The 22,775-nt window shown below is 36.8% G+C and overlaps 1 protein-coding gene across 2 annotated transcripts in view; it reads right to left on the minus strand.

Moving 5' to 3' along the window:
- LOC140157457 (protein lin-28 homolog) overlaps positions 1 to 21,926 on the minus strand; it is a 79,061-nt gene extending 57,135 nt beyond the window's left edge. Inside the window, exons 1-2 of one of the 2 annotated variants that reach the window (XM_072180659.1) lie at positions 21,615 to 21,926; positions 1,578 to 1,735 (exon numbers count right to left, since the gene is read on the minus strand). In XM_072180659.1, the coding sequence (XP_072036760.1) occupies positions 1,578 to 1,735; positions 21,615 to 21,684 (228 nt within the window). In that variant the 5' untranslated portion in view covers positions 21,685 to 21,926. Of the gene's footprint in view, positions 1 to 1,577; positions 1,736 to 13,545; positions 13,890 to 21,614 lie in introns of those variants that run through there. The other variant, XM_072180660.1, reaches the window with a different exon arrangement.
- Between the last annotated feature and the right edge of the window lie 849 nt (positions 21,927 to 22,775).

Consider the following 22,775-nt stretch of genomic DNA (forward strand, 5'->3'; position numbering starts at 1 on the left):
CGTACATATATTGGAAAGAGAAGGTGATGTTTCGGGCTAAGAACATGGGAGCTCTATATTTGAATGGACCTATAGGATGGACGTGATGTCCATATTATAATCATTGATATTAATAAAGCACATATGGTTGAAATCAAGTCCGTTCGTATGACGTGAGCACACGAATCATTTATCCGGCCGTGTGGGATGATGACGGCCGTAAGTCCGGCAGTAATCGCAATGAAATCGAGCATGCCGTCATGGCCACAGTTAAGATCACCATGATGATCATGAAACGCACGTACAACAAGTAAATCTCAATCTCATGGAATCACGTTAGGTTAATTTTAGGTGTATGTTAATCCTGCGATGGACAATTACCAACTCCAAATGTATATCAGGCCGGAAATGTCGGGATGCCGTAGAGGATTCGAACCGTTCATCAATGTACGCCGTATAGACCTTTTTCCCTCTTTCCCATCATGCACTATTCCAGGGGGGTATGAGTGTCGCAAAATACATCATCTCCCGGGGGAGTACAGAGTTATGTTCATTACATTCTGGAATACGGACATTTCGGCTGGTGCCTTCATCACAAAAAAGGAATCCCCGATAATCACGATAATGGCGCCGCGATCACTAATACCTTTCGGGGCAAAAACAACATTTTTATGCCTTATGGGCATGGTGTCGTCACCCAAAAAAGTTTCCTGCTATTGAAACCTAACTTTGTATACATTTTATAGACCTAATGGTGAAAAACTGATGACGGGACACGCGATATTTTACCGGCGTCCGTTTCACTTTTTTTCAGACTTGAAAATAAAACGAAAACAAAATCTCTTACACAGATGTTCTGCATCGCTCCGTAACTGCATCACTCGTGTATTCAATAATTGCATAATTAGTAACATCGATGGCCTTTACGATAATCCGCATGTATGGAATCAGTATGCCCATATTAAGACAAAATAATTGCAAAGGCCTGGCAAAGACCATCGGATGCACACGATCTATGAGGTTGATGAACTACGTCATACCCCCCTGGAATAGTGCATTGTGGGATAGAGGGAAAAAGGTCTATACGCAAGCAAAGGTTCGCCCCTCACCCTTTGCACATGAACCATCCTTCGGCCCAGTTCGGATGGGGGAGGAGGGGGCCGGCATAGAGGATGTTCTTCCGTACAGGTACATGCAAATGAGCGTGGACCAAACTGATTATCAAACAGTATGCAATAGGCCCCAGGTTTCACACAGAAACAGACATTAATCAGATTCATATGCATAACCGTCGGAATATGACAAAAGTTCGCGCAAAAGGATATAATATACACTTTTTCTTCATTATGTTCTTGACAAGGTTCGGTTCCCTTGTAACGGAGTTGGCGTAAAAGGATACCCTCTTTCTTGACCAAGTTCGGTACCCTAGGAAATGGGTTAGGTCACCTTAATTTAGTACCGTACTTTAGTTTCGGGGTTGGTTCTTCGGGGAACAAACTCGGCCGATCTTATGATCCTCGGGAGGGGGAGAGGTTCTCAGTATATTATCCCGAATTAAAGTATATAAATTTAGGCCTACGCTTAAACGCTATCCTTACCTGGTGAACGAAAACATCCTGGCTCCCGTCTGTTGGCGTGATAAAGCCAAAACCTTTAGCAACATTAAACCATTTGCATTTGCCCACTACCGTTGGCCCCGTAGGTTTAGGCCTCTCTTCCTCTGTTTTCGCCACTGCTCCGCCGCCTTCTGACCCGTCTGCAATTCAAATGAAATATTGACATTTGGTTTAAAACACAGATAAATTATCACTACATATAGAACACAAATTAGGCCATATATAAACAGTTCTTTCGTATGATTTGAAACTATAGGGGCCTACGGCACTGTGAAACTATTATGTGCCGAGTGTGGACAAGTATCCGTGTTAAGTTATGACTTTGCACTACCTCCGTGTTACGGTGACACGGAGGTAAGCTCCCGTGTGATCATGCCTACTATGAAGCAAAATATTTGGGCCTCATTGTTTACCTCGCAAGTGTGTGGGGGTGTGTGTGTGTGGGGGGGGGGGGCATGTCATATTTATTCTTCCACCATTTCCACAAAGACTATCATGGAATGTATGTAGAGAATAATTATATGACCAGTATGTAGACCTATATAACTTGTTTCTGCATGCAATTTGTACGATATAACCCATCAGGACCAGAGTGTGTTTTACAAAGATTCTTACGTCCAGTTTTGACAAGTATTAATGAAGTAGGTCTATATTTCCACTGACGCCCAAGACATTTATCACAGGTACTCTTTACGTTGCCCATGTATGTTGTCGACAACTTAAACGTATGTCAAATCCATCCCGTATCCCACCGATGTCACCAGGCATGATACAAAATAGGTAACTTAGGTATCATTATGTCTTTGTTTGTTAATATACCAGTTTTGAAAGATTCATGGTGGAACAAATCTTGTCGTTGCCCATCACGTTGTCGACGCCTAAAACGAATTGCGTCCCGTATTCTTTAAATGAAGAGATTCCTTTCAATCCCATCCCACTGCTGCCACCAGGCTACACAAAGGTTTGGGAACTTTCCGATATGGGTATGTTGACGCCTAAAACGTATGTCACATCATAGACCTTTTAAGGGTCTACGGTCACACGTAACTCCATCCCGTATCCCACCGCTGCCACCAGGTTACAAAATCAGGTTGGGTACTGTCTTTACGTTACAGATTCATGCTGGAACAACTCTGTCCGTAAATCCCGTTACTTTGTTGATGCCTAAAACGTAAATATGTCACACAATAGACCCTACAGAAGGGTATATGGTCACATGTATAACTTGACCCCGTATTCCACCGCTGCCACCAGAACAGGCTACAAAATCTGGTAACATAGGTTTGGTAACTTGTCTCTTCAAGTTCCGTTTTGAGGGAGTCATATAGTGGAACAACTCTTACTATGTTGATGCCAAAATCGTAGGTAATTTTAATAGGTTTTAAGTTGGAGTTAAAACACAGGGAGACAGGTTACTTAAAAGTAACCTGTCTCCCTGTGTTTTAACTTATCGTACCAAAAATCGGCTCCATTTTTGACTTGGATCGCGAGGTTCCGATTTCCATTTTTTTTAAAGTGTCTCAAAAAGGTAAGGATGCAATCAAAGTATTCTCGGCTAGAATACTTTGATGCAATACAGTTTAATATACATTGTAATAGCACACACACACAAAACACCTTTACGCGATTGCATGTGTAATATCGTTACCCTATTGGTGACCATAAGGCATACGCCCATCACCATCTTTATTAATGTAATTTAACATTAATATACGTGCAAATTAGTTATCACATCTTTATTAACAGGCTAAACCTCACCAGCTTATAACATTGAACTCATACCATATGGTCAATGCACTATTTGATAAAAGTTGCGTATGGCCTAATGGCTAATGGAACATTCAGATGTCCTAGCCTGCATCCCAACCTCAACGGAAACCAACATATATTGTTTAATATCTTTATAATAAGATGCACATCTTAGTGATCTTACAAATACATATTGTAGGCCACAATAAAGAGGTGCGAGATATTTTTTCCCAATTTCAAAAGCACGAGGTGAATGTACTTGGAAATACCGGGGTACATTCTTTTTCTCATCACGGTATTTTGGTTATTTTGTCATGGATTCCTCTCCCTCTCTACAAAAAACAACAACACATCTTTTGCTTCTGGCTCCGCAAGTACACGGACAAAAGCGATAGCAAAAAACGCAGAAGTAATTTACATATTTTGGCAGTTGTTGAATAGAATCTGAGGGCAATTAACGAAATCTGATTGTGTTTGTGTAAGCATTGAATAGAAGGTCACGGAAGGTCAGAAAAAAATTGTCTTTTCCATTCATTGTTACGACCAATGCGTACAAAGAAATACACTGATTTAATGTAACAGGATTGGGCGCGTATATAGCGATAATTGGCGACGGCCACGCGACCAAAATGATCTCTGATGTGGTTCATTATTAAATTACATATATTTTTCTATATTTCCGTTTTTGTCCACCATAAGAACTATTGTGGTCTATTACAAGTATACACGGTAAGTCACTGACCTCGGCAACCCCAACCCCAAATGACCATTGTGATCATTGTAAACCGACAAATTTAAAATTGCACAAAACTGCATCCAATTATACAAGCTCATCCACAAACTTTACAACGCCACCTGCCCGCATCATAGTCTCAATCATTTCAGCACTCCCGTCAGCACTGCATGCTCAAGTTAAAAGTAGGACGAAAGCCACAAGTTGTGTGTAAGAGATGGTGTCCTGAGCTGAACTGACCACTGGCACTGACCACTACAACCTTGGCCTGAGCTGAACTACATTTAATACTAATGGCCTGAATAGTAATGTGCGCCAACAACTGGACATGGCTTGACTATGGACGTACTATATATTGGGACCGGAAAATGACCATGACCATATCAGGACACGAGGGCGTGTACGAAACAGACTCTGAATCACCACTGTGTACTTTTATGTCTTAATTTTGAATCATGATATGGTCCAGTGTTTCATTTGCAATTGAAGGGCAATTATTTCATTGTTATTATTAACCTTTGTTAAGTTCAACAAAGAACTTAATTGTTATAATTTGGTTATAATTTTTTAAGAAAAACATAAGCAAATCAATAAACGTGTCCTCGCTAATTCAAACAGCTGTTTTTTCATTAAAAATGCGCCAAAACAATTAGGATAGGCCTATATTTTGCTATGTTTGTTGTGTCTTAACATTTGAATGGAAAAAACAAAGGTTTTGTTTTTGTGTTTAGCCTAAAATGACCATATTTAATAAACTTAATACTTGGGTATATGATATTACCGTAAAAGATGAATCGACAGAAAATAATTTAAGTGTTTAAGGGCATGCATGCATGTTTGGGAATGCAATATATTCGGGACAGTTTTGCTTTCGCTTTTAATTTAGCGTCTTGGTATAAATTTTTCAGAATGTTACATCCGTATAAATCAAGTGGGTAAAACGGATCTTTATAACTATAGCAGAACATATATCTCAGCATTTCGGCATTTTCAGCTCACGTGAAAGTTTCCATTATCACCGGAATACCAGAATTTTTGATGAGGGGGGACTTAATCATATATCTGTTACTCGATTTTCTGTGCGCCCATCAACGGGCGTATAAAATGGAATTCTATATATTCATTTGCAAGAATCCAGTGTTATAGGCTATATCATATATCAGGCGGCGCGACATTTCCATTACTTTTAATTTTGTGTGCCAAAAAATTGCAATAAATTATAGGTATAAACTGCAACATATTGCATCAATGCATACACGGTTTTGCAACTTCTGGATCAAGCGCATTCTTTGTATGTGTATGCATCCATGGTGTATGCATGCTATATACAACTTTCAATTGAAGCATTTGAAAATGATTTTAACCACCTCTTCCCATGATTGACCATGTTACCATTTTTTTAAACATAAAATGGCGGCACATCAACAGCACGGGTACATCAGGGCGAATATATCGCAGATTTCGAAATACACATAACATCTGCCGTATCGCGGATTGACCATGGCACGCGTATACTAGGTTACAATTTACTTTTCAATATATATAGTCATCAACTCACCATACAGAAAAACAATTTTCTGTTTTCAAAATTGCACAATATTCATACATATTTCAGTAATGATTTGTACTTTTTAATCATTTTTTATTGAGCAGAAAAATAAACTTTTTCACAGCGCGGGAAAGGCCCACGCGAAATCTCGTGATATTGTCGTGGGCAGCAAGGTGACCTAGTTATTACGCCATACATTTGAACGTGTTATATATTGGCAATACTCACGCCACATGTGTGTGTGTTAAGTAGAATATTTAAAATAGTGCTCTTTTACAAACACACCTTGCCCCCTTATAAAATCGAGCAATTTTGGTCACTCGCATAACATTATTAGTATATTATTAATAGCGAATCTCCATTGCAAGCCTTCGAAATTAAGTTTAAACAGTTTATATTGTTAAAATGTTGATATTTGCAGAGCTGTTGACTTTGCCTCTATTTCAATATTTACTGTATATATTTTCGTTTCAATATTTTGCAATTAATGTGCACGTGCACGGAACATTTGTGAATATAAAAATAATAAAATGACAATGTTTTACGGTTTACCATCATAATTTGTTGTCGAAATTATGTTAGTAGAAATTCTCTAATGTAGTATGGCGAAGATTAAGAACATCCCGTGGCCGTTTCAATACCATTTCGATTTACCGAAATATTGACCATTATTTTACAAATTAGCAATTTTAACTTATACCCGACATACATCTATATTAGATGCTAAATTAAGGTTTATAAAGCATTTTGGATAAGGCCAAATAAAAAATAAAACATGTTTCACGTCCCCTCCCGCTTCCTTTTTTGAGGTTTCTTCAATTTTATTTTTATTTTTTGAAATTCAGTTATAACTTTTCAAAAAATATGTCTAGGAAGTAGAGATGCTTTCTATAGCCTTGCTAATATACAAGAAACACTTTTGTAAGGTTTTGTGATAGTAAGAGGAGGCCTATCTCTCAAAACAACAAATAAAAAGAGGCCTCCTCCTTTTTCCAGGCATTATTGTATACGCTAAAACAGCTCTAATTATGGGTATTTACACCGATTTTGCGATAAAAATAAAAATAAAAGCCCCTCTTCCTCCTTTTTTTCAAAAACCCGGACGTGAAACATGTTTTTTATTTTACTTGGCCTAATATCAAGTTGGGTCAGTGTACAATGGACATGCAATTTTCAATTTTCATTTTAGTACACAACTTCTTATATCACCATCAACATAGTACGGAGATATAGGCTCATTTAAATTATATACGTAGAAAACATGCAAGGGCTGACATGGCTGAAAGGTTCCAAATTACATTCTTCATCTAAGTTCATCCACAGATCCTTTCTTTCCAGGATCTGTGGTTCATTATAAGTAATTCCGCCCGGAATTCTGTTGATTTCAATTTGAACTTTTTTTTTAGTTATTGCACAATCATATCAATCATCAGCATATCAAATTCATTAACAAACCATGATTTTTGCTTCTAATTTGCTGGTATATATATTTCTTCTTAAGATACAGGGAGGTATAGCCCGGGTATACCGTGTTTAGAGAAACTGTATAACGTTTATCTAATACCAATTTAATGTGTTGTGGCATGGTTGTTTTGGTTTGTTGATGATGTTTGGACATTCAGTATTTGTGTACATATTTATATAAACACAACTTAATGTTCGGATTTTGACAGTTTTTTTAGCTTTATTTTTCATCTGCAGACTGCAGTCATCACAACAACGCTTGACTTGCTGTTGTTGGTATTCGTTTTAGGGGGCTACAACATGTAAAAAACATCATGGTATAAAAAGCACTTTTATCATGTTTATTTTCCCGCAATAAGTTGATTTGCTGGATCTTTCGATTCTCTTCAAATTTTGACTGCTGAACTTCTCTCTGGTCAATCATACTCCGCAAAGTTGCTTGCATGCACTTTATTTCAATTTCAGCTACAAGGTCAAAGGGCAAAGGTTTAACTTCCATCATCATATATTATGGGGTCAAACTTATGGAGCCTCAATGGTATTGCAATATCACAGTTTTCACACTGTTGTACTGCCCTGACCCATTCTTTATTCATTCCCAATTCTTTATAGTCACTTACAATAATTGCGTGCATGTTCAGTGAAGTTTATTCTTTCTGGTCAAAAATCGCCGCATATAGTTTGATCGATGGTAATGGAATGAAAGAAACTGTTCGGTTCAAAGAATATTTTATTTATTTTGGACTAGCTTCCGGTTTACAAGAACTTAGACATTTGTATAAATGATGCTGAAGGTCGTTGTTTAAATCAGCTGTATATTCAAATAGGACTGATGAACATAAGACTTTGCAATCAGTGAAAACACTGCCATTCTTATTAGCATACAGTGTAAAAAATAACGGTGAAATTTACAGTAAAATACTGTAAAAAAGGCTAATTATTTACAGTATTTGGCTGTAATTGATAAAAACAGGCAAATACTGTATTTTTAGTTTAAATTATCTAGGCCTATCAATGCTGAAATTAAAATTGGAGTTATAATTCAACGTTTAAGGAATATCAATATCATCACTACACTGTAAAAATGGTCACTTATACGATTAAGTACTAAATATCACGTGACTAAATTTTACAGTAAAAGTGTGTGCAGCCAATCTGCCAACCAAAACCTGTAAAATTTACAGTATCCTGTAAAAAAGATAAATTTTACAGGTTTCAACTGTATTTTCTTGACAGGAAACTGTAAATTTTACAGTTAGGCGATGTAAAAAAACTGTTCTATGGGAAGGGTGGACTTTTGAAGTCAGTCAGCATTTTTTATCCTAAACACATTCTCAAGCTATAAAATAACTCGCCAAATATACCTATTTTACAGCATTTTGAGTGTGTTCATTTTTACAGGATACTGTAAATTTTACAGGGTTTTGTTGGCAGATTGGCTGCACACACTTTTACTGTAAAATTTACAAGATTTTTTTTACAGTGTATGTGAAAGCATTGATATAGGTCAGTTTGAGTTGGCTAAAATGGTCTGGTTTCTGTCCATGGGTCAATTCAATACCTTACTTGCTTTCAAAAATGTCAGCTTTCAGAAATTGACCTCAGTCATACGGTCAAAACCATGTATTTGTATGCATTCAAATTTGACATGAGTCAGAAAAAATTATAGCAACTTCATGCATATATTTATAACTTAGAACTTTTAAGTTAAAATTTATAATATCGTGCAAAATCATGAGCTTAAAATGTAACAGGGCCTACATTAGACATGTTTTATGTTGTAAAATCTGGTCATTCGTCCGCAAAGGGGTCAATAGTAATTACCCAGATAACATGCATATATTGGGCCAATCTTGGCTTACCATCGGTAATCTTCATATTGGCATCACAGTGGCAGCTTAAATTGGTCCAATATAGGCCCAATAGTTGGCCCAAGCCCAATCGTGGACCAATCTTGGGCCCATGAGCAAATTATATTGGGCCATTATTGAACATAAATTGGGCCACCATCGGACCAATATTGCCATGTTATCTGGGTAGTAGGGTTTATACATGGCATACATTTTAGGTTATGATTAGGACCAAAGTTAGAGTTGGGCTTAGGCTCAGAATTAGGATTATAAAGCCATGCAGTTAGGTTCATGTTTACGGTTAGGAATAGGATTATGGGTTATATCTTTAGGGTTAGGATAGGGTTATGGCTTCGGTTATAGGTTTAGTGCTATATTAAGGTAAGGATTAAGGTTCATACCAACTTACTTATATGGGTTTTTAAACCAATGAACCTACAACTATTAAATCAGCTATCAAAACCATGAAAACTATACTACAAATGTATCATTGCATGATCAATTGACCAGTTTCAAATTTGGATCAAAGAGTGTTCCCTGATCAACATGAATCATTTTCCAAATAAGCTCCTTGCTCCTCCTGCTTATTTCAACCTTTGTAAAAAAGCACGTCATGAAAATTATCAGAGTAGGCCCTAGGCCTATTGTTTAGTCTGTTTTGATGCTTCACATAATGGTATTTCTATGAAAGAGAAGAGGAAGAGCACCCTCGATATGAGCAAGAGCGAAGCTCGTATAAACGGTACTCACTTAATGCAAAAGAGTGAACAACTCACTCTCCAAATGAGGCAATTAAGTGAAAATCACTCCAAATGGCAAAAAGGGAGTGAAAACCACTCCAGAGTGACACTCGGGTTTTCCCTGATGGCTACTTGAAGAGTGGAAATTTCACTCTTTCCGGAGTGGTTTTCACTCTTTTTTGGAGTGATTTTAACTCCCTTTTGGAGTGATTTTTACTCTTCTTACTCTTTCAGAGAGTGAGTTTTTCACTCTTTCACATACAGCTCCTAGTGAGTTATTGCATAGGCCCATGCACATATGTAGTGAGTGTGGTTTATAGCTAGCTCCTCTGGGCAACTCACAGCGATTTAACATTAGCTAAAAGCTCTTCTTGAGAGAAGAGCATTTAACAGCTCTCCAGTGTCTGACTAAAACTCACCAGATGAGAGCGATTTTTAGCTCATCTCATCAGAACACTTGATCTGTATGTATTTTAATCCTCGTATCACTGGTCTAAACAGCTCTTCTTAGAAACATCTCCTTAGGAAGGTCCCAGGTTCAAATCCTGGATGGTCAGTGAATTTTTTTCACTGGCTGTCATTTATGTATGTGGAGACTTGTGTTAAAAACCTTTCTCATCTCCTTAGGAACTTTGAGTGCATGGCATTTTGTTGGCTTTTTGGTGCTCTTTACAGCCCTGCTCTAGGCTGTAAAATACATCACTACACGTAGGCCTATGTAATTTCAAATTTAAGCGGTCCCTATATGAAACTATATACTTGGCTGAAAGCTATGGTAACGAAGAGTGCATTGAATAAAACTAGCCTATCTATACAGGTTGTCGATACCACAAACCAGGAAAGCTGAAATTGTAAACTTTCATGATTCTCAACTTTCCTGCGCAAACGTTGCTGTTATGTAGCATTCAAAATGCTACTGTTGTAAACTTCTATTCTCATCTTCTCTGACACAACTAAGTTCAGGAGAGCTACAGATCAGTGAATTCAGAAGAGTTGGTTTGGTTATTTTATACATGTACAATGTCTTACATGATGACATTGGCAATTCAATTTGACAAAAACGGATGTTGTTAACTTCTGAACATCATGGACTGAATGTTCTTCTATCATGTCTATGAAAGCCATTCAGTCAAGCGTGATGAATGAGGAGAGCTGTTTTGGTTTCTTAATGCAATCCTAGATCTATACTTGTAAAATTACATAATTAAAAAGTGCTCCCATTTACTTATACTGACCCACTATAAATCCAAGATCAAGAATCAGAATTTAAGAACTAGATCCAATACTGAATTGTAAGTCCAACAAGTCGAGTTGTCCGAGAAGCAGGGCTTGGAATAAAGTATCCAACAACATGCTGTTTTTGTCAACTTTTATGTACAAGAAAAGTTTCATACATTTGGCAATGAGATGAAACCATGCACTCATGTCATGATGAGTGGTGTTAATTGCTTAATTTAAATGTTACATGCGTCCTAGGCTTCACGTAGCAAGAAGGTCCTGATGATCGGGTGAACTGCTACTCAAGGTATACAGGGATTCCTTCAGACTGATCAGACCATGGATAGAAGACTTTAGGTCTTCTACTTCCAATGACCAGAGGTGTTTGGCCAACATCACTAAATGCTCTCAGTCACCAATACAGCAAAACATTTTGAGGATTGATATGTACCCGGCAATAATTAAGCCTACATGTTATACCAGATTATAACACTATGGCTGCATCAAATTAAGCACTTCATAAAGGAACATTATCTGTTATATGACAGGGCCAGAAAGTACTTCCCAAAACAAAACTATAGTCTTTAATTATATCACTTAGGCACATATGTCATTATGGTGTCAGAAGTGGGATAAAGACATGCCTTTGATACATTACCATACTTCCCGAATCAGTCTCGCAAATAGTAAAAGCATGGAGGTACCTGGCCTGTAGTAGAAGTAGTACCAGTAGTAGCTTCTACCCCAGGGGCGTCTACCTCTACGATTATAAGAGCAGGGAAGTGCTCTTGGTCCTACGAAATAGGTCTATATGTTATGAACTATGTTTTCATCTCGGTATTCATCCGAAACAAAATGCATATCTTTCCCAATTAATATTGGCCTTATATATACACCTCTCTCAAGTGTGTCCTTATTCTTTTATCTTCCACCTACCAAAATAAGCTTAATTAAAAACAGCACTAATTAATGGTCATTAAGGGTAAAACTTGGCGAGATGTTACGGTTTGTATGGTGTATTGACATCATGCGTGCTACACATACGTACGAAGAAATCTTAAAACGGAATTTGGCAGGGCAGATTGCCAAATCTGTTGCGTTTCATCGACGTATAAAAAACAAGGTGAAGTCAGTATTTTGATACACATACCTATGCAATGATTGTGTTGTTTACTGTAGATGTAGTTCAATTAAATTGTGTTACACGTTTATAATGTGTTAACATATAGGACGATTGCGTAGGTTTTATGACAGCGCCGAAAATGAGACGATTTCGCAATTAAAATGCATGCTGTCGCTGAGCATGAAGTCGTGGTACCGGGGTAATTATGGAATACCGTACTAAATATCATGAAGAGGATATGAAACGTTTCCTTGTCTCAAGATTGCAGATAATTACTGCATCAATTGCCCACTGAATGGATAATCTTTGTACTTTTTACCTAAATCGTCCCCTTGAGTTTACCAACACAAATTCAGCCTTTCACTTCAGCTCATGCCGTGCTTAGGCCTACATTTTGGCCTAAATGTAAACATTCTGTCCATTCGTAATTTTATTAAACATAATGATTCTTAAAATGAAAATGTGTGAAGGGAAGAAATCAACTTCAAAATCAAATCAAAGAGGGCAAACATTGACAAATCATCATACAATGGCGTTATTCCACCAAGTGATGAACCCACGTCTCACTGCAAACAATCACAATATATTTTGTTGGCACGATGTAAACAAACACAACATCATGCATCAGTGCTGTTAACTTGCATCCTCCATGCCAATGACATGTCTTCATCTTTGCATACAAAGCTGTATATGATGATAGGAAGGTATGGAGGTAGAGTATATGCTACGGGGTTTAGCAAGGCTATTCTGACCTGACCTGTACCACCATCATCAACTAAGCAAGCTAGTTCATCAGGCATGCTAATCTGAAACATGCCCAAGTATTGAGCCATGAGGCCGAGAGGCCAGGGTCAAAGTTGGCCAAAAATACTCTGGTTTGTCCTTGGACCGTGAACTTCTGACATCGGTTTGTGAAGTTGCGTCTTACGTTCCAGCTAAGCTAATTCCATTGCACTGCGTGAAATGAGATGTATAATACAGCATGTACTGTGCATGCATGGGAAACGGCTTTGGTCAATCTCTCATGCCCTGCCCCACTTCATGGCAGAGTTGTGAAGGCTAAAAAAATCAAGTTACACCACTGACATGATTGAGAAAAATTATCATATCACGAAATTGATATGCCGATTCACAAAATGACCATTGACCATCGAACGTGAAAAATCCTCACAGCGGCTACCGCGACTTCTATGAAAGTGTTGTGTGTATGATTTAAAAAAAATCAACCATTTCCCGTTAATTTTATGCCATATTTAGTATGAATAAATCCATTTTGAAGAGGATCCCATCGGTCGACCGTTAAATATAAGCGGACACAGTTGACATACATGCATTGCACACGGTAAAATCGTATGATGATGTAAACTTGAACTCCGCGTTATGACAGCACTGCAGCGATGCTCTGTTTTTCCTTATACCGAAAGAACCTCAAGAAAATCATGCCAGTAAAAGCGTTAAGCTTTATGATTCTATTTTAACGGACTAGATATATGTAGACATAAAAAAATTTAATAAAATATTAACCTGATCCGGAGGTAGCCATAAGTGTATTTCCTGATGATGCTATATGCTGTTAGATATCTCAACTTGTGCGATAGTATCTCTCTGGCCGTGGCCGAATCCGTCCCGCACGTGTGTGATTTGTCGTAGCCCCGTCAAAAGCGACAGTTTCGGCTACAAGATAATTCCAATCCTTTGGCTTGCTCTGGATATAATTCGCTTCAAAAATGGACTCAACTGTCTGATAATGTTCCTTGGCCCGACCAGCGGCCTAAAAGGTGATGTTGTCGAACCCTTTTCGCCGCGCCGTGGTCAGGCTTTTCAAAAAAAGTGTGTGTACTTGAACGCTGTGTGTGTGTATAACACATGTACTCGGCAAGCCGGGGTCAGTGCGCGCAGCATTTCAGTTGAAGCACTATTTTACGATGTAAAATATATTCATTTTTTCATCACAGATGATTTCATCAAATTAATCGTCACAAAAGCAATTATATTTTTGCTAAAACAATATAAATCTCTATCTTATATTTCTTTAAATCACCGTTTTCCAATAATATATAAAGAAAGTAATATTTTATTTATTATCGTGAAATATATTGTGCGTAGAATTTAGTGTACTAAACTAGAGCATGTGACCCGAAGTGGCATTCCTGTACTAATTGTGTATTGAGAGTTCGGCCAATCGGCGTGGAGAAACTGACCTGTACACCGAGTGTATTTAGTTGTCAATGAAATAAATGGTGGGACCAACCGTGGACTGACGCCCAGGCCTAAATTGGGACTCAAACAATTGTTTGGATATAAAACGACGCGATGTCAGTATGTCACGCAAATGCAATGTTTTGAAAATGCAAATACTAACATTTTCAAGGAAAAAGCAGTGCGAGAGAAAAAAATCGCAAAAAAAGCCAAAAATTGCATTTTAATTTTGATAATTTCTGACCCTTCTCCTCAAGCATGTCAAGTGAAATAATAATAGTCATGAAATAATTAAATACCAGTGGCATCGCCAGGCTCGTAACCAGTATTTTTAAAATTAAAATTGATTTGAGTAGGGGGTTGATTTTGAAAAAGTGGACTTGGGGAAGTGATTTTGAAAAAGCGGATTTTTTTCAAAATTTGGACCTTTTTTGACCAAACAGCCATTTTGCTATTTGATAGGCGAGCATCTGCAGTTGGGTCCAATCAATTCGGAAATAGGCCTATAGGCCTAGGCCTACAGAATTTGATTGAGTAGTCGTACAAATTAGAATTTAGAAGAAATACCAACTTACGTAATAGGCCCCTAATGTAAATAAAAGTTGATAGGCCTACAAGATACTGAAAAAAAAAATTTAAGGTTTTTTTTTCTTCTTTTTTATTTTACAAACGAAGGTTACATCTCAAGTTTATATTTTGTACCGATTTAAAAAGAAAAATCATAATTTGGAAATACTACCAAAATAGTTTATAATAAATGTAAATCCAGTGGCAACTAAAAAGTGAATAATTTGAAATTACGATTCACAATTTTGTTGCAAATTGTCTTAATCTCAAAAAAAGTGCAAATTTAAGAAAAATTCCAATTTTCATATTCACATAATTGCAGCAAATCCAATGGGCGATGAAAACAGTGGATTTTTGTTAACTCTACCTGAAACACAGTAACACATAATTGGTGCACCCCCGGAGGGGGTTCTCCCTGATTGAAGGTATACGGGGATGTGCCACGGTTTTGGGGTACCTTTTCAGCAATTTTTATATATCGATGGGTGGGTTTTCAGTGGAGACCAATGCGCCCAATTGGGCGCATTTGGGCAAAAGTGCCCCTAAAAGCGCCCAATTAGGGCAAATTTGGGTGCTTTTTGGGTGTTTTTTGTGAAAAATTGGTATATTGATGGGTGGCAAAAACAGCAAAAAGTAGGTATAGAGAAAGTCAGCATCCGAAAGTCTGCGTGGCACATCCCCGTAAAATTATTTTCGAAGACCCCCCCCCCCCGGGGGGTGCACCAAAAGGTTGATTTATTTTACTTTTTAACAATAATTGTTTAATTTCAATTCCTTTGGTCACTTCTGGCGCACTTTGTCAGTCTTACATTTAGAATTATTTGATTTCAGTCTAGGCCCATATGGGAAATGTAGTGAATCAAAAAGCCAGAACTTTTTCAGAAGAGGAAAAGGCCCGGGAAAAGGGGTGGCAATGGGGAGGCAACTTTTGAAGTCGATTTTCATTGTCTGAATCAATATAGGCCTATTATTGAAAAATAACACTTGGTGTTTTGCAAAAGTTCATTCTACAAATCATATAGCCTACTTTGAAAACTTGCTTAATTTATTGTTGTTAATGAGTTATGTACGTTTTACAAAAGTGTTGTTGTTTCAGCCCTCTTTACAACATAACTCAAGAACCACAGGACCTACAAAAGTATATCATGTGACATTTGAATTCTTCTACACGCTCGCTATGAATTGAGCAATGCATTTTTTTCTAAAGCTCACTACCATTCGCAAGATGATGTGAACTACATTTTTTTGTTGCTGCTTCGACCAACAATACATCGTATACCCTTAAAGGTACCCTTATCAATAGACACCTAAAAAGTATGCATTTTTTTGGACATTTTCTTGGCCTATCCCGAATCCCAACGCTGCCACAACAAGTCAACAAAATAATACTGTTTATTTATTTAAATAAATAAATGTTAACATTTATATAACGCCTTTCACATGTATCAAAGCGCTTTACATTTATTCCGCCGTCGTTAGAATATGTCAGCTGCCATACAATGCCCAAGGCATGCTCATACCTTTGGGCGGCGCTCAATGGACAATATCCCTAACAGCTCCCCATTTCACCCCTAGAGGCAAGTGAGGTAAAGTGCCTTGCCCTCCGATTGCGAGGTAAAGCCCGTACCGCTGCGCCACCATGCCCCCTATATTTATTATTATTATTATTAATATTAATATTATTATTATTATTATTATTATTATTATTATTATTATTATTATTATTATTAGGCCTATTATTATTATTATTATTATTAGGCCTATTATTATTATTAAGCAGTATCCAACAGTTCCTTTTAACTAATTTATTAACTATTTATTTTTTTACTTATTTATTTATTTATTTATTTATTTATTTATTTATTTATTTATTTATTTATTTATTTATTTATTTATTTGTTTATTTATTCGTTATTTATTCGTTATTTATTTATATATTTATTTATTTATTTGATTAATTGTCTATTAAATCGTTTTAGTTATTTATCTATTTATTAATTAATTAAATCATTTATTTAGTTATTTAACTATTTACTTATTTATATAAGTGAACATGGAATAATTTGTTTCTTTTAATTTTATGTACTTATTTATATATTTATTTATAAACAAATTCAAAGTATAGACCTCTGGAAAAGGCAACCGTTACTACTAGTTTCACAGCATACCCTCACATATATTTATTTATTTATTTATTTATTTTATTTATTTACATATTTATTTATTTATTTATTTATTGATTTACTTATTTATTTATTTATTTATTTATTTATTTATTTATTTATTTGATTCTTTATTAAATATTTATTAATTTATTTATCTATTAATAATTTATTTATTTATATATTAATTAATTAATTTACTCGTGATTGGAGGTTTAAACTTTGAATTTTTATACGCTCTCCCTTCTTGGGATTGAGAGTTCTATTCAAAAGGTAGTCTAACTATATGTAGTTATTTATATATTTATTTATTTTATTTATTTACATATTTATTTACATATTTATTTATTTATTTATTTATTTATTTATTTATTTATTTATTTATTTATTTATTTATTTATTTATTTATTTATTTATTTATTTAGCATTGTTAGACGGTTTCGGTCTCGAGGAGATTAAGGAGGAGGCCTTTTTTCTTTTCTTTTTTCTTTTTTAAATGTGAGATTCTGAGGGAAATCCCTAGAGGAGTACCACAAAAAAGTCTTGGAAGTGATCCATGTTCTCTAATGAACTTCTAAGTTCCATATTATATATGTATACAGTTTTCCTAAGTATTCCAAAATCTAAAAAAACTTCTAAGAAAAAATCTAAGAAAAACAACCGACCCCCCAAAAAAAAACCCACAACAACAACTGACATCCCAGAAATTGAGTAGGGAGGGATTAAATCTTATAGTGAAGATATATCCAGTGTTCTACCGTCCAGCAAAAACAAACTTGGTGGAGCATGAAGGCCTAATTCTAAAAATAATATATTTATATAGGGTATTACTCTCATTTAATTCTCCTTAATTACAAATCATAATTACAAATCATGAGAACAAGATATAATAATTCCAATAAATTAGTTGAGTACAGTTTTAACATAAACATTGAAGTCGTGCGATTATTCTTAGCATTATTTTAAATTTATTATTTATCGCTATGATTGAGCCTCGCTTTCAAGTACATACATGTTTAATTGATGACAAATGAGGTCGCTCTTTCTGTTTTGCGGTTGGCGTTCGTTGGCACATGATCCAATAAACTTCCACCGATTATAATTATTTACCATAACATTAAAATATCAGCAGTGACTTCCTTTCGATTTATAAATTAATTTAGGCCACATAAAAAATAATTCGTTTCACGTCCACGTCCTTCCTCACTTTCTGGGATCAGTTCATATATTTTTTATTTTTCAATTTTCGTCTGATTTTCCTGTTAAATTTAACTTATTATTTAATCTTTAGGGGGACCGTTCAATGGGCTATTCCATGTAAAATCCACACCCTTCTGTGGAATATTTTGGGAGTAGGCCTATCTTCCACGGGGGAGTATGTTTTTCAACTGTAATTGGTCAGGGTTAATCATTTTGAAACCCATACTCCCTCTGTATTATGATTTTACCTAGCCTATATGGGCCCTATATCTTCCACAACTGGAGTCGGCCCAAGTTACAGTACCCAATTGTCTATTCTATAATAATTTCTATTCAAAACTCATACTCCCTCTGTGGAAGACCAATTACGCTATAGGCCTAGTCGGAGTGGGAGTGGGAGTTTTGACCAAAAACAAATTGACAACAAATTTTGCGTTCCCCCTCGCGTCCGCTCGAAATTTACAGATTCACCCATGTTTCCCCGTTTTCACCTCCCCCCTCTAGAACCAAAACAAAAACCGCACCCCCCCCCCTTAAATCACCCGCTCCCTCCGGGCGTAAATATCGGTCTCTTACTGCGTGTTTACCCTGAGCACTCTGTATTTTTACCCGGTATTACCTGGTAACCTACAATCCGATTCAGGCAACAACCAGCACGTTTCTACTGATGCTTAAAATAAGGGTTGTGGTGTGTACCGGAAGTACTGAAACTCAAGTTTTTCCTGACATCCAAGCTGCTTTTAAGGTCACGATGTGATACATAAAATGTACATAAAAGAAGTTCAACACCCAGGCACCGTTAACCGGTGTGTTTCCACTGACAGAAATACCGGGTGTCACACCACATGATCTACCTCAATAGGTGGATCACGGTTGCCGGGTGTCCACACCGCATCACTCTGAACCGATCTGTTTCCACTGAGCACATTAACCGGTAACACTCTAAACTAAACCGCATTTCCCGCCAACCGTTCCCCAGTAGAAACACGCAGTTAGTAAAATGTTAATAAACAAGTTTATTAGTTATAAACAAGTTTATTAGTTAGCATGAAACACTTTCAAGTGTTTTTGTGACACTCAAAGGGATCTAACCCCTAAATCTTAAAATAAAAAAGGCCTCGCCATTTTCCTCGAAGATGCTGAAAACTGCTAGCAATGTCAATTTTTCGTGTAAATTACTGTATCAATGTCAATTTGCAACAGCAACAAAGAAAAAAATACCTCCCTTAGCTCCCTCCTCACTTTTCCAAAAACGAAACGAATATAATTTTTATAATGATGAAAAAAATCACAAATCTGTAAACTTGTAAAACAAAAAAGACTCAGACTGGCCTTAAAATTGTCCACAGAACCACAATTTTAGGGCACATAATTAATACAATTAATATCTGATTCTGATTGCCTCCTCGTACGTTTAATACACGGTGTAGGCCCCTATATTTTCTTTGTCTGTATGGCCTACATAAAAATCAAGGAAATAAAAGAACAGGAAAAAACCACAAACCACAAAGAAATGGGTCACCATGGTCATGCAGGAAAATGAAACTGAATTGTGATAATTATATCTTTGTGTCCTAATTATAACATTATAGCTGAAAATGTGGTGTAACATTATCCATAATTTGTAGCTATAATAACACGGAATTTGTTGCTTGAGTTCCTGTGATGAAGTTATATTGTTCACCGTGTTTGGTATAGTTGAGATTGAGTCATATAACAGAGTTTCGTTCAACTTGCAAGAATGAAAGAGGGAAAGAAAGGAAAGGAAAGAAAGGGAAAGGAAAGGAGAGGAAATGAAAGGAAAGGAAAGGAGGAAAGGAAAAGAAAGGAAAGGGAAGGGAAGGGAAGGGACAGGGGCGTAGCCAGGTTTCTTGGTCAGGGGGGGCAAAATAAAATTTTGGGGGCACAGACGAAAAAATTGCAGTTGCATCATACAATACATAGAGACTGTATGTCTTCGAGCTTCCCGAAAAGGGCCTTATCGGGATGATGTGCGCGCGTAGCGCGAAAAAATGGTATTTGACACTATTTTCGCCCATTATCCGGCTAAAAAATGGCTTTATTGTTACAATGTGCACGCGTAGCGCGGAAATTTTTTGTATTTTACACTATTTTGGCCCTGAATTTTGCTAGAAAAGGGGCTCCTTGCCCTTTTTCTTTTCCTTTGCCCTCTTGATTTTCTCTTTCATTTTTTGTCAGAGGGCACTTTTTCTTTCATTTTTTTGTCAGGGGGGGCACTCTGCCCCCCCCGCTGGCTACGCTACTGGGAAGGGAAAGGACTGAGGAAGGAAAAGAAAGGAAAGGAAGAAAGAAAGAAAGAAAGAAAGAAAGAAAGAAAGAAAGAAAGAAAGAAAGAAAGAAAGAAAGAAAGAAAGAAAGAAAGAAAGAAAGAAAGAAAGAAAGAAAGAAAAAAAAAAGAAAGAAAGACAGGAAAGAAAAAGATAAGAAGAGACGAGAAAAGAAAAAAGAACAAAAATGAAAAGAAAAGAGAAGAGGAAAGAAAAGAAAAGACGGAAAAGAAAAGAAAAGAAAAGAAAAGAAAGGAAAGGAGCAAAAAGTAAAGAAAGGAAATGAATAATAAAGAAATAAAAAAAGATTTTAATTTCAATATACATTAAAAAATGGTAATCTAATTCAGATAAGCTCAATTTTAATCTATTAGATTAAAAAATTATCTAAACTTGGATTTGTCCCTCGTCGCAATCGAATATATTAACTTGAGAATTTAGAGAATAAAATAAGCCCCTTTTTGCCCTTTCCAGGCCTTGGGATCTATATATAAACATGATAAATAAAAGGTAATAGAACGAACCATTTTAGACTTGAAAAGGGTTCTGGAAAGGCCAGAAAGAACCATTTTGGAGTTCTTTAACATTTTCAAGAACCCTTTTCTCTGAGGGTTCTATACATACATGACAGCCAACCCTTTTTTTCTATAAGAGTGTAGGCCTATCTGAGACTGTATGGTACTGCATGATATGATCCCTCATCCCTACACCCCACCCCTACCACCCCACCCCACCCATGCCAAATGACACACCCGACCACCCCTCCACCCCGCACGCACCTCTACCCCCGGGCCTCTACTACACCAAAACCCACACCACACACACACATAGCGCCTGTTAACGAGGACGTGCAAAGTAAAGAAAAAAACACTGTACTATCCAATCGAGGACATACATTCGAATCGACATACCGTGGACATACACATAGGGGGCCTACACACAATGAGATGGTACTATATCTGGGGGTACAACCCCTATACCGCTATTTAGGACGTGCTCGCAATAGCGTTTTCATTTTCGTCATCCTGCAGCTATCGACACACCGGTCCACGTTGGGGTGTGTCCACGGTTGGAGGTGTGTTACTACAAATATGGCCTCGTTTGGCGGCGAACGCCTACTCACGGCCCTATGTATACGCACAGATCCTGGAATACGACGAAAGGAAAATGTACATACCTGCACCACGGCCTATCATGGGCGAAAACGACGAGGAGAACATTCGAAAATAGTTGACTTCGTCCATCATGGCTTGTAATTTTTCAGTATATTCAAATGTTATCTTTAAGCTTAAGAACTATATTTCACGAATAGGCCTTGGACCTATAATAAAGCTTGCCAATTCTTCTCTGCTGCTCCTCCAAACATGTACATGTTGAAAAGTTCTTGACAGAAGTGAACAATGTTCGTCGGAATAAATTTGAAACAAGAAATCTGGTGACTCATTTAAACACAATAATGTGAATGAAGAAAGAGAAAAACATCAACATCTCCCCTATATTTTGGTGAACGAACAAAGAAAAGTGGTATTCCATTGAGAAGAATATGTTTCATTTTCTAGGCTCAGTCCTGGTCTTTTACCAAATCATACCTTAGTATAATGTTGCAGCCACAGCCCATGTTCAACTGATGAAATTCGGCTTTGTGGTAAATGCAACTAGTTCCCTGATTGGTCAGATTAATCACCGCCATTTTGAAAACACTAATACAGGGGTAAAGAAAGGGTAACCGCAACACACGCAGGGGCATCTATGTGGTGAGAGTCCTGGCACAGTATTTGAATACCCCTACTTGCCCCCAGGTGTTGACTCTTATAAACCAAAAAAAGGTTCAAAAGTTCCTTCAGGTGTGTCACAAAAAGGGTAAAGAATGGCTTCAGGAAAGTTTGACCCAATTTTGTCTCTTTTTGGATGATTGGTGAATGAAGGACATGAAGTTCATGATCGCTCTATTTCGTTTTGGATGTGTTTATGTGCTGTTCATAAGATAAATAAACTTTCTTGGTCTCAGATAAATGTTTATATGGATCTTTATGATTTCTACAGCATAGACCTCTCTCTCTATAGTCTCTATATTAAGTAGAAATCCACCTTTTTAGGTCTATACTTGCCTCCCGGAATAAAATCCTGGTGCGAAGTGTTGACGGCATCAGCATTAAAATTTAGGAGGGGTCGAGCATATTTTGTGCCATTGGTGCTTGGTCATTTGCGCACGCGAAGCGCGCGAAAATGGTCAATTTCAGAAAATTTAAGGTAAATTTTGGTATTGATGAACCAGTAAGCACGAAGCGCGCAATTTGCAATTTTACCTATATATTTTGACTCCAAACTCAGTTTTTCT

This window comes from Amphiura filiformis, chromosome 7, assembly GCF_039555335.1.
Source record: "Amphiura filiformis chromosome 7, Afil_fr2py, whole genome shotgun sequence".
NCBI classification, from domain to species: domain Eukaryota; kingdom Metazoa; phylum Echinodermata; class Ophiuroidea; order Amphilepidida; family Amphiuridae; genus Amphiura; species Amphiura filiformis.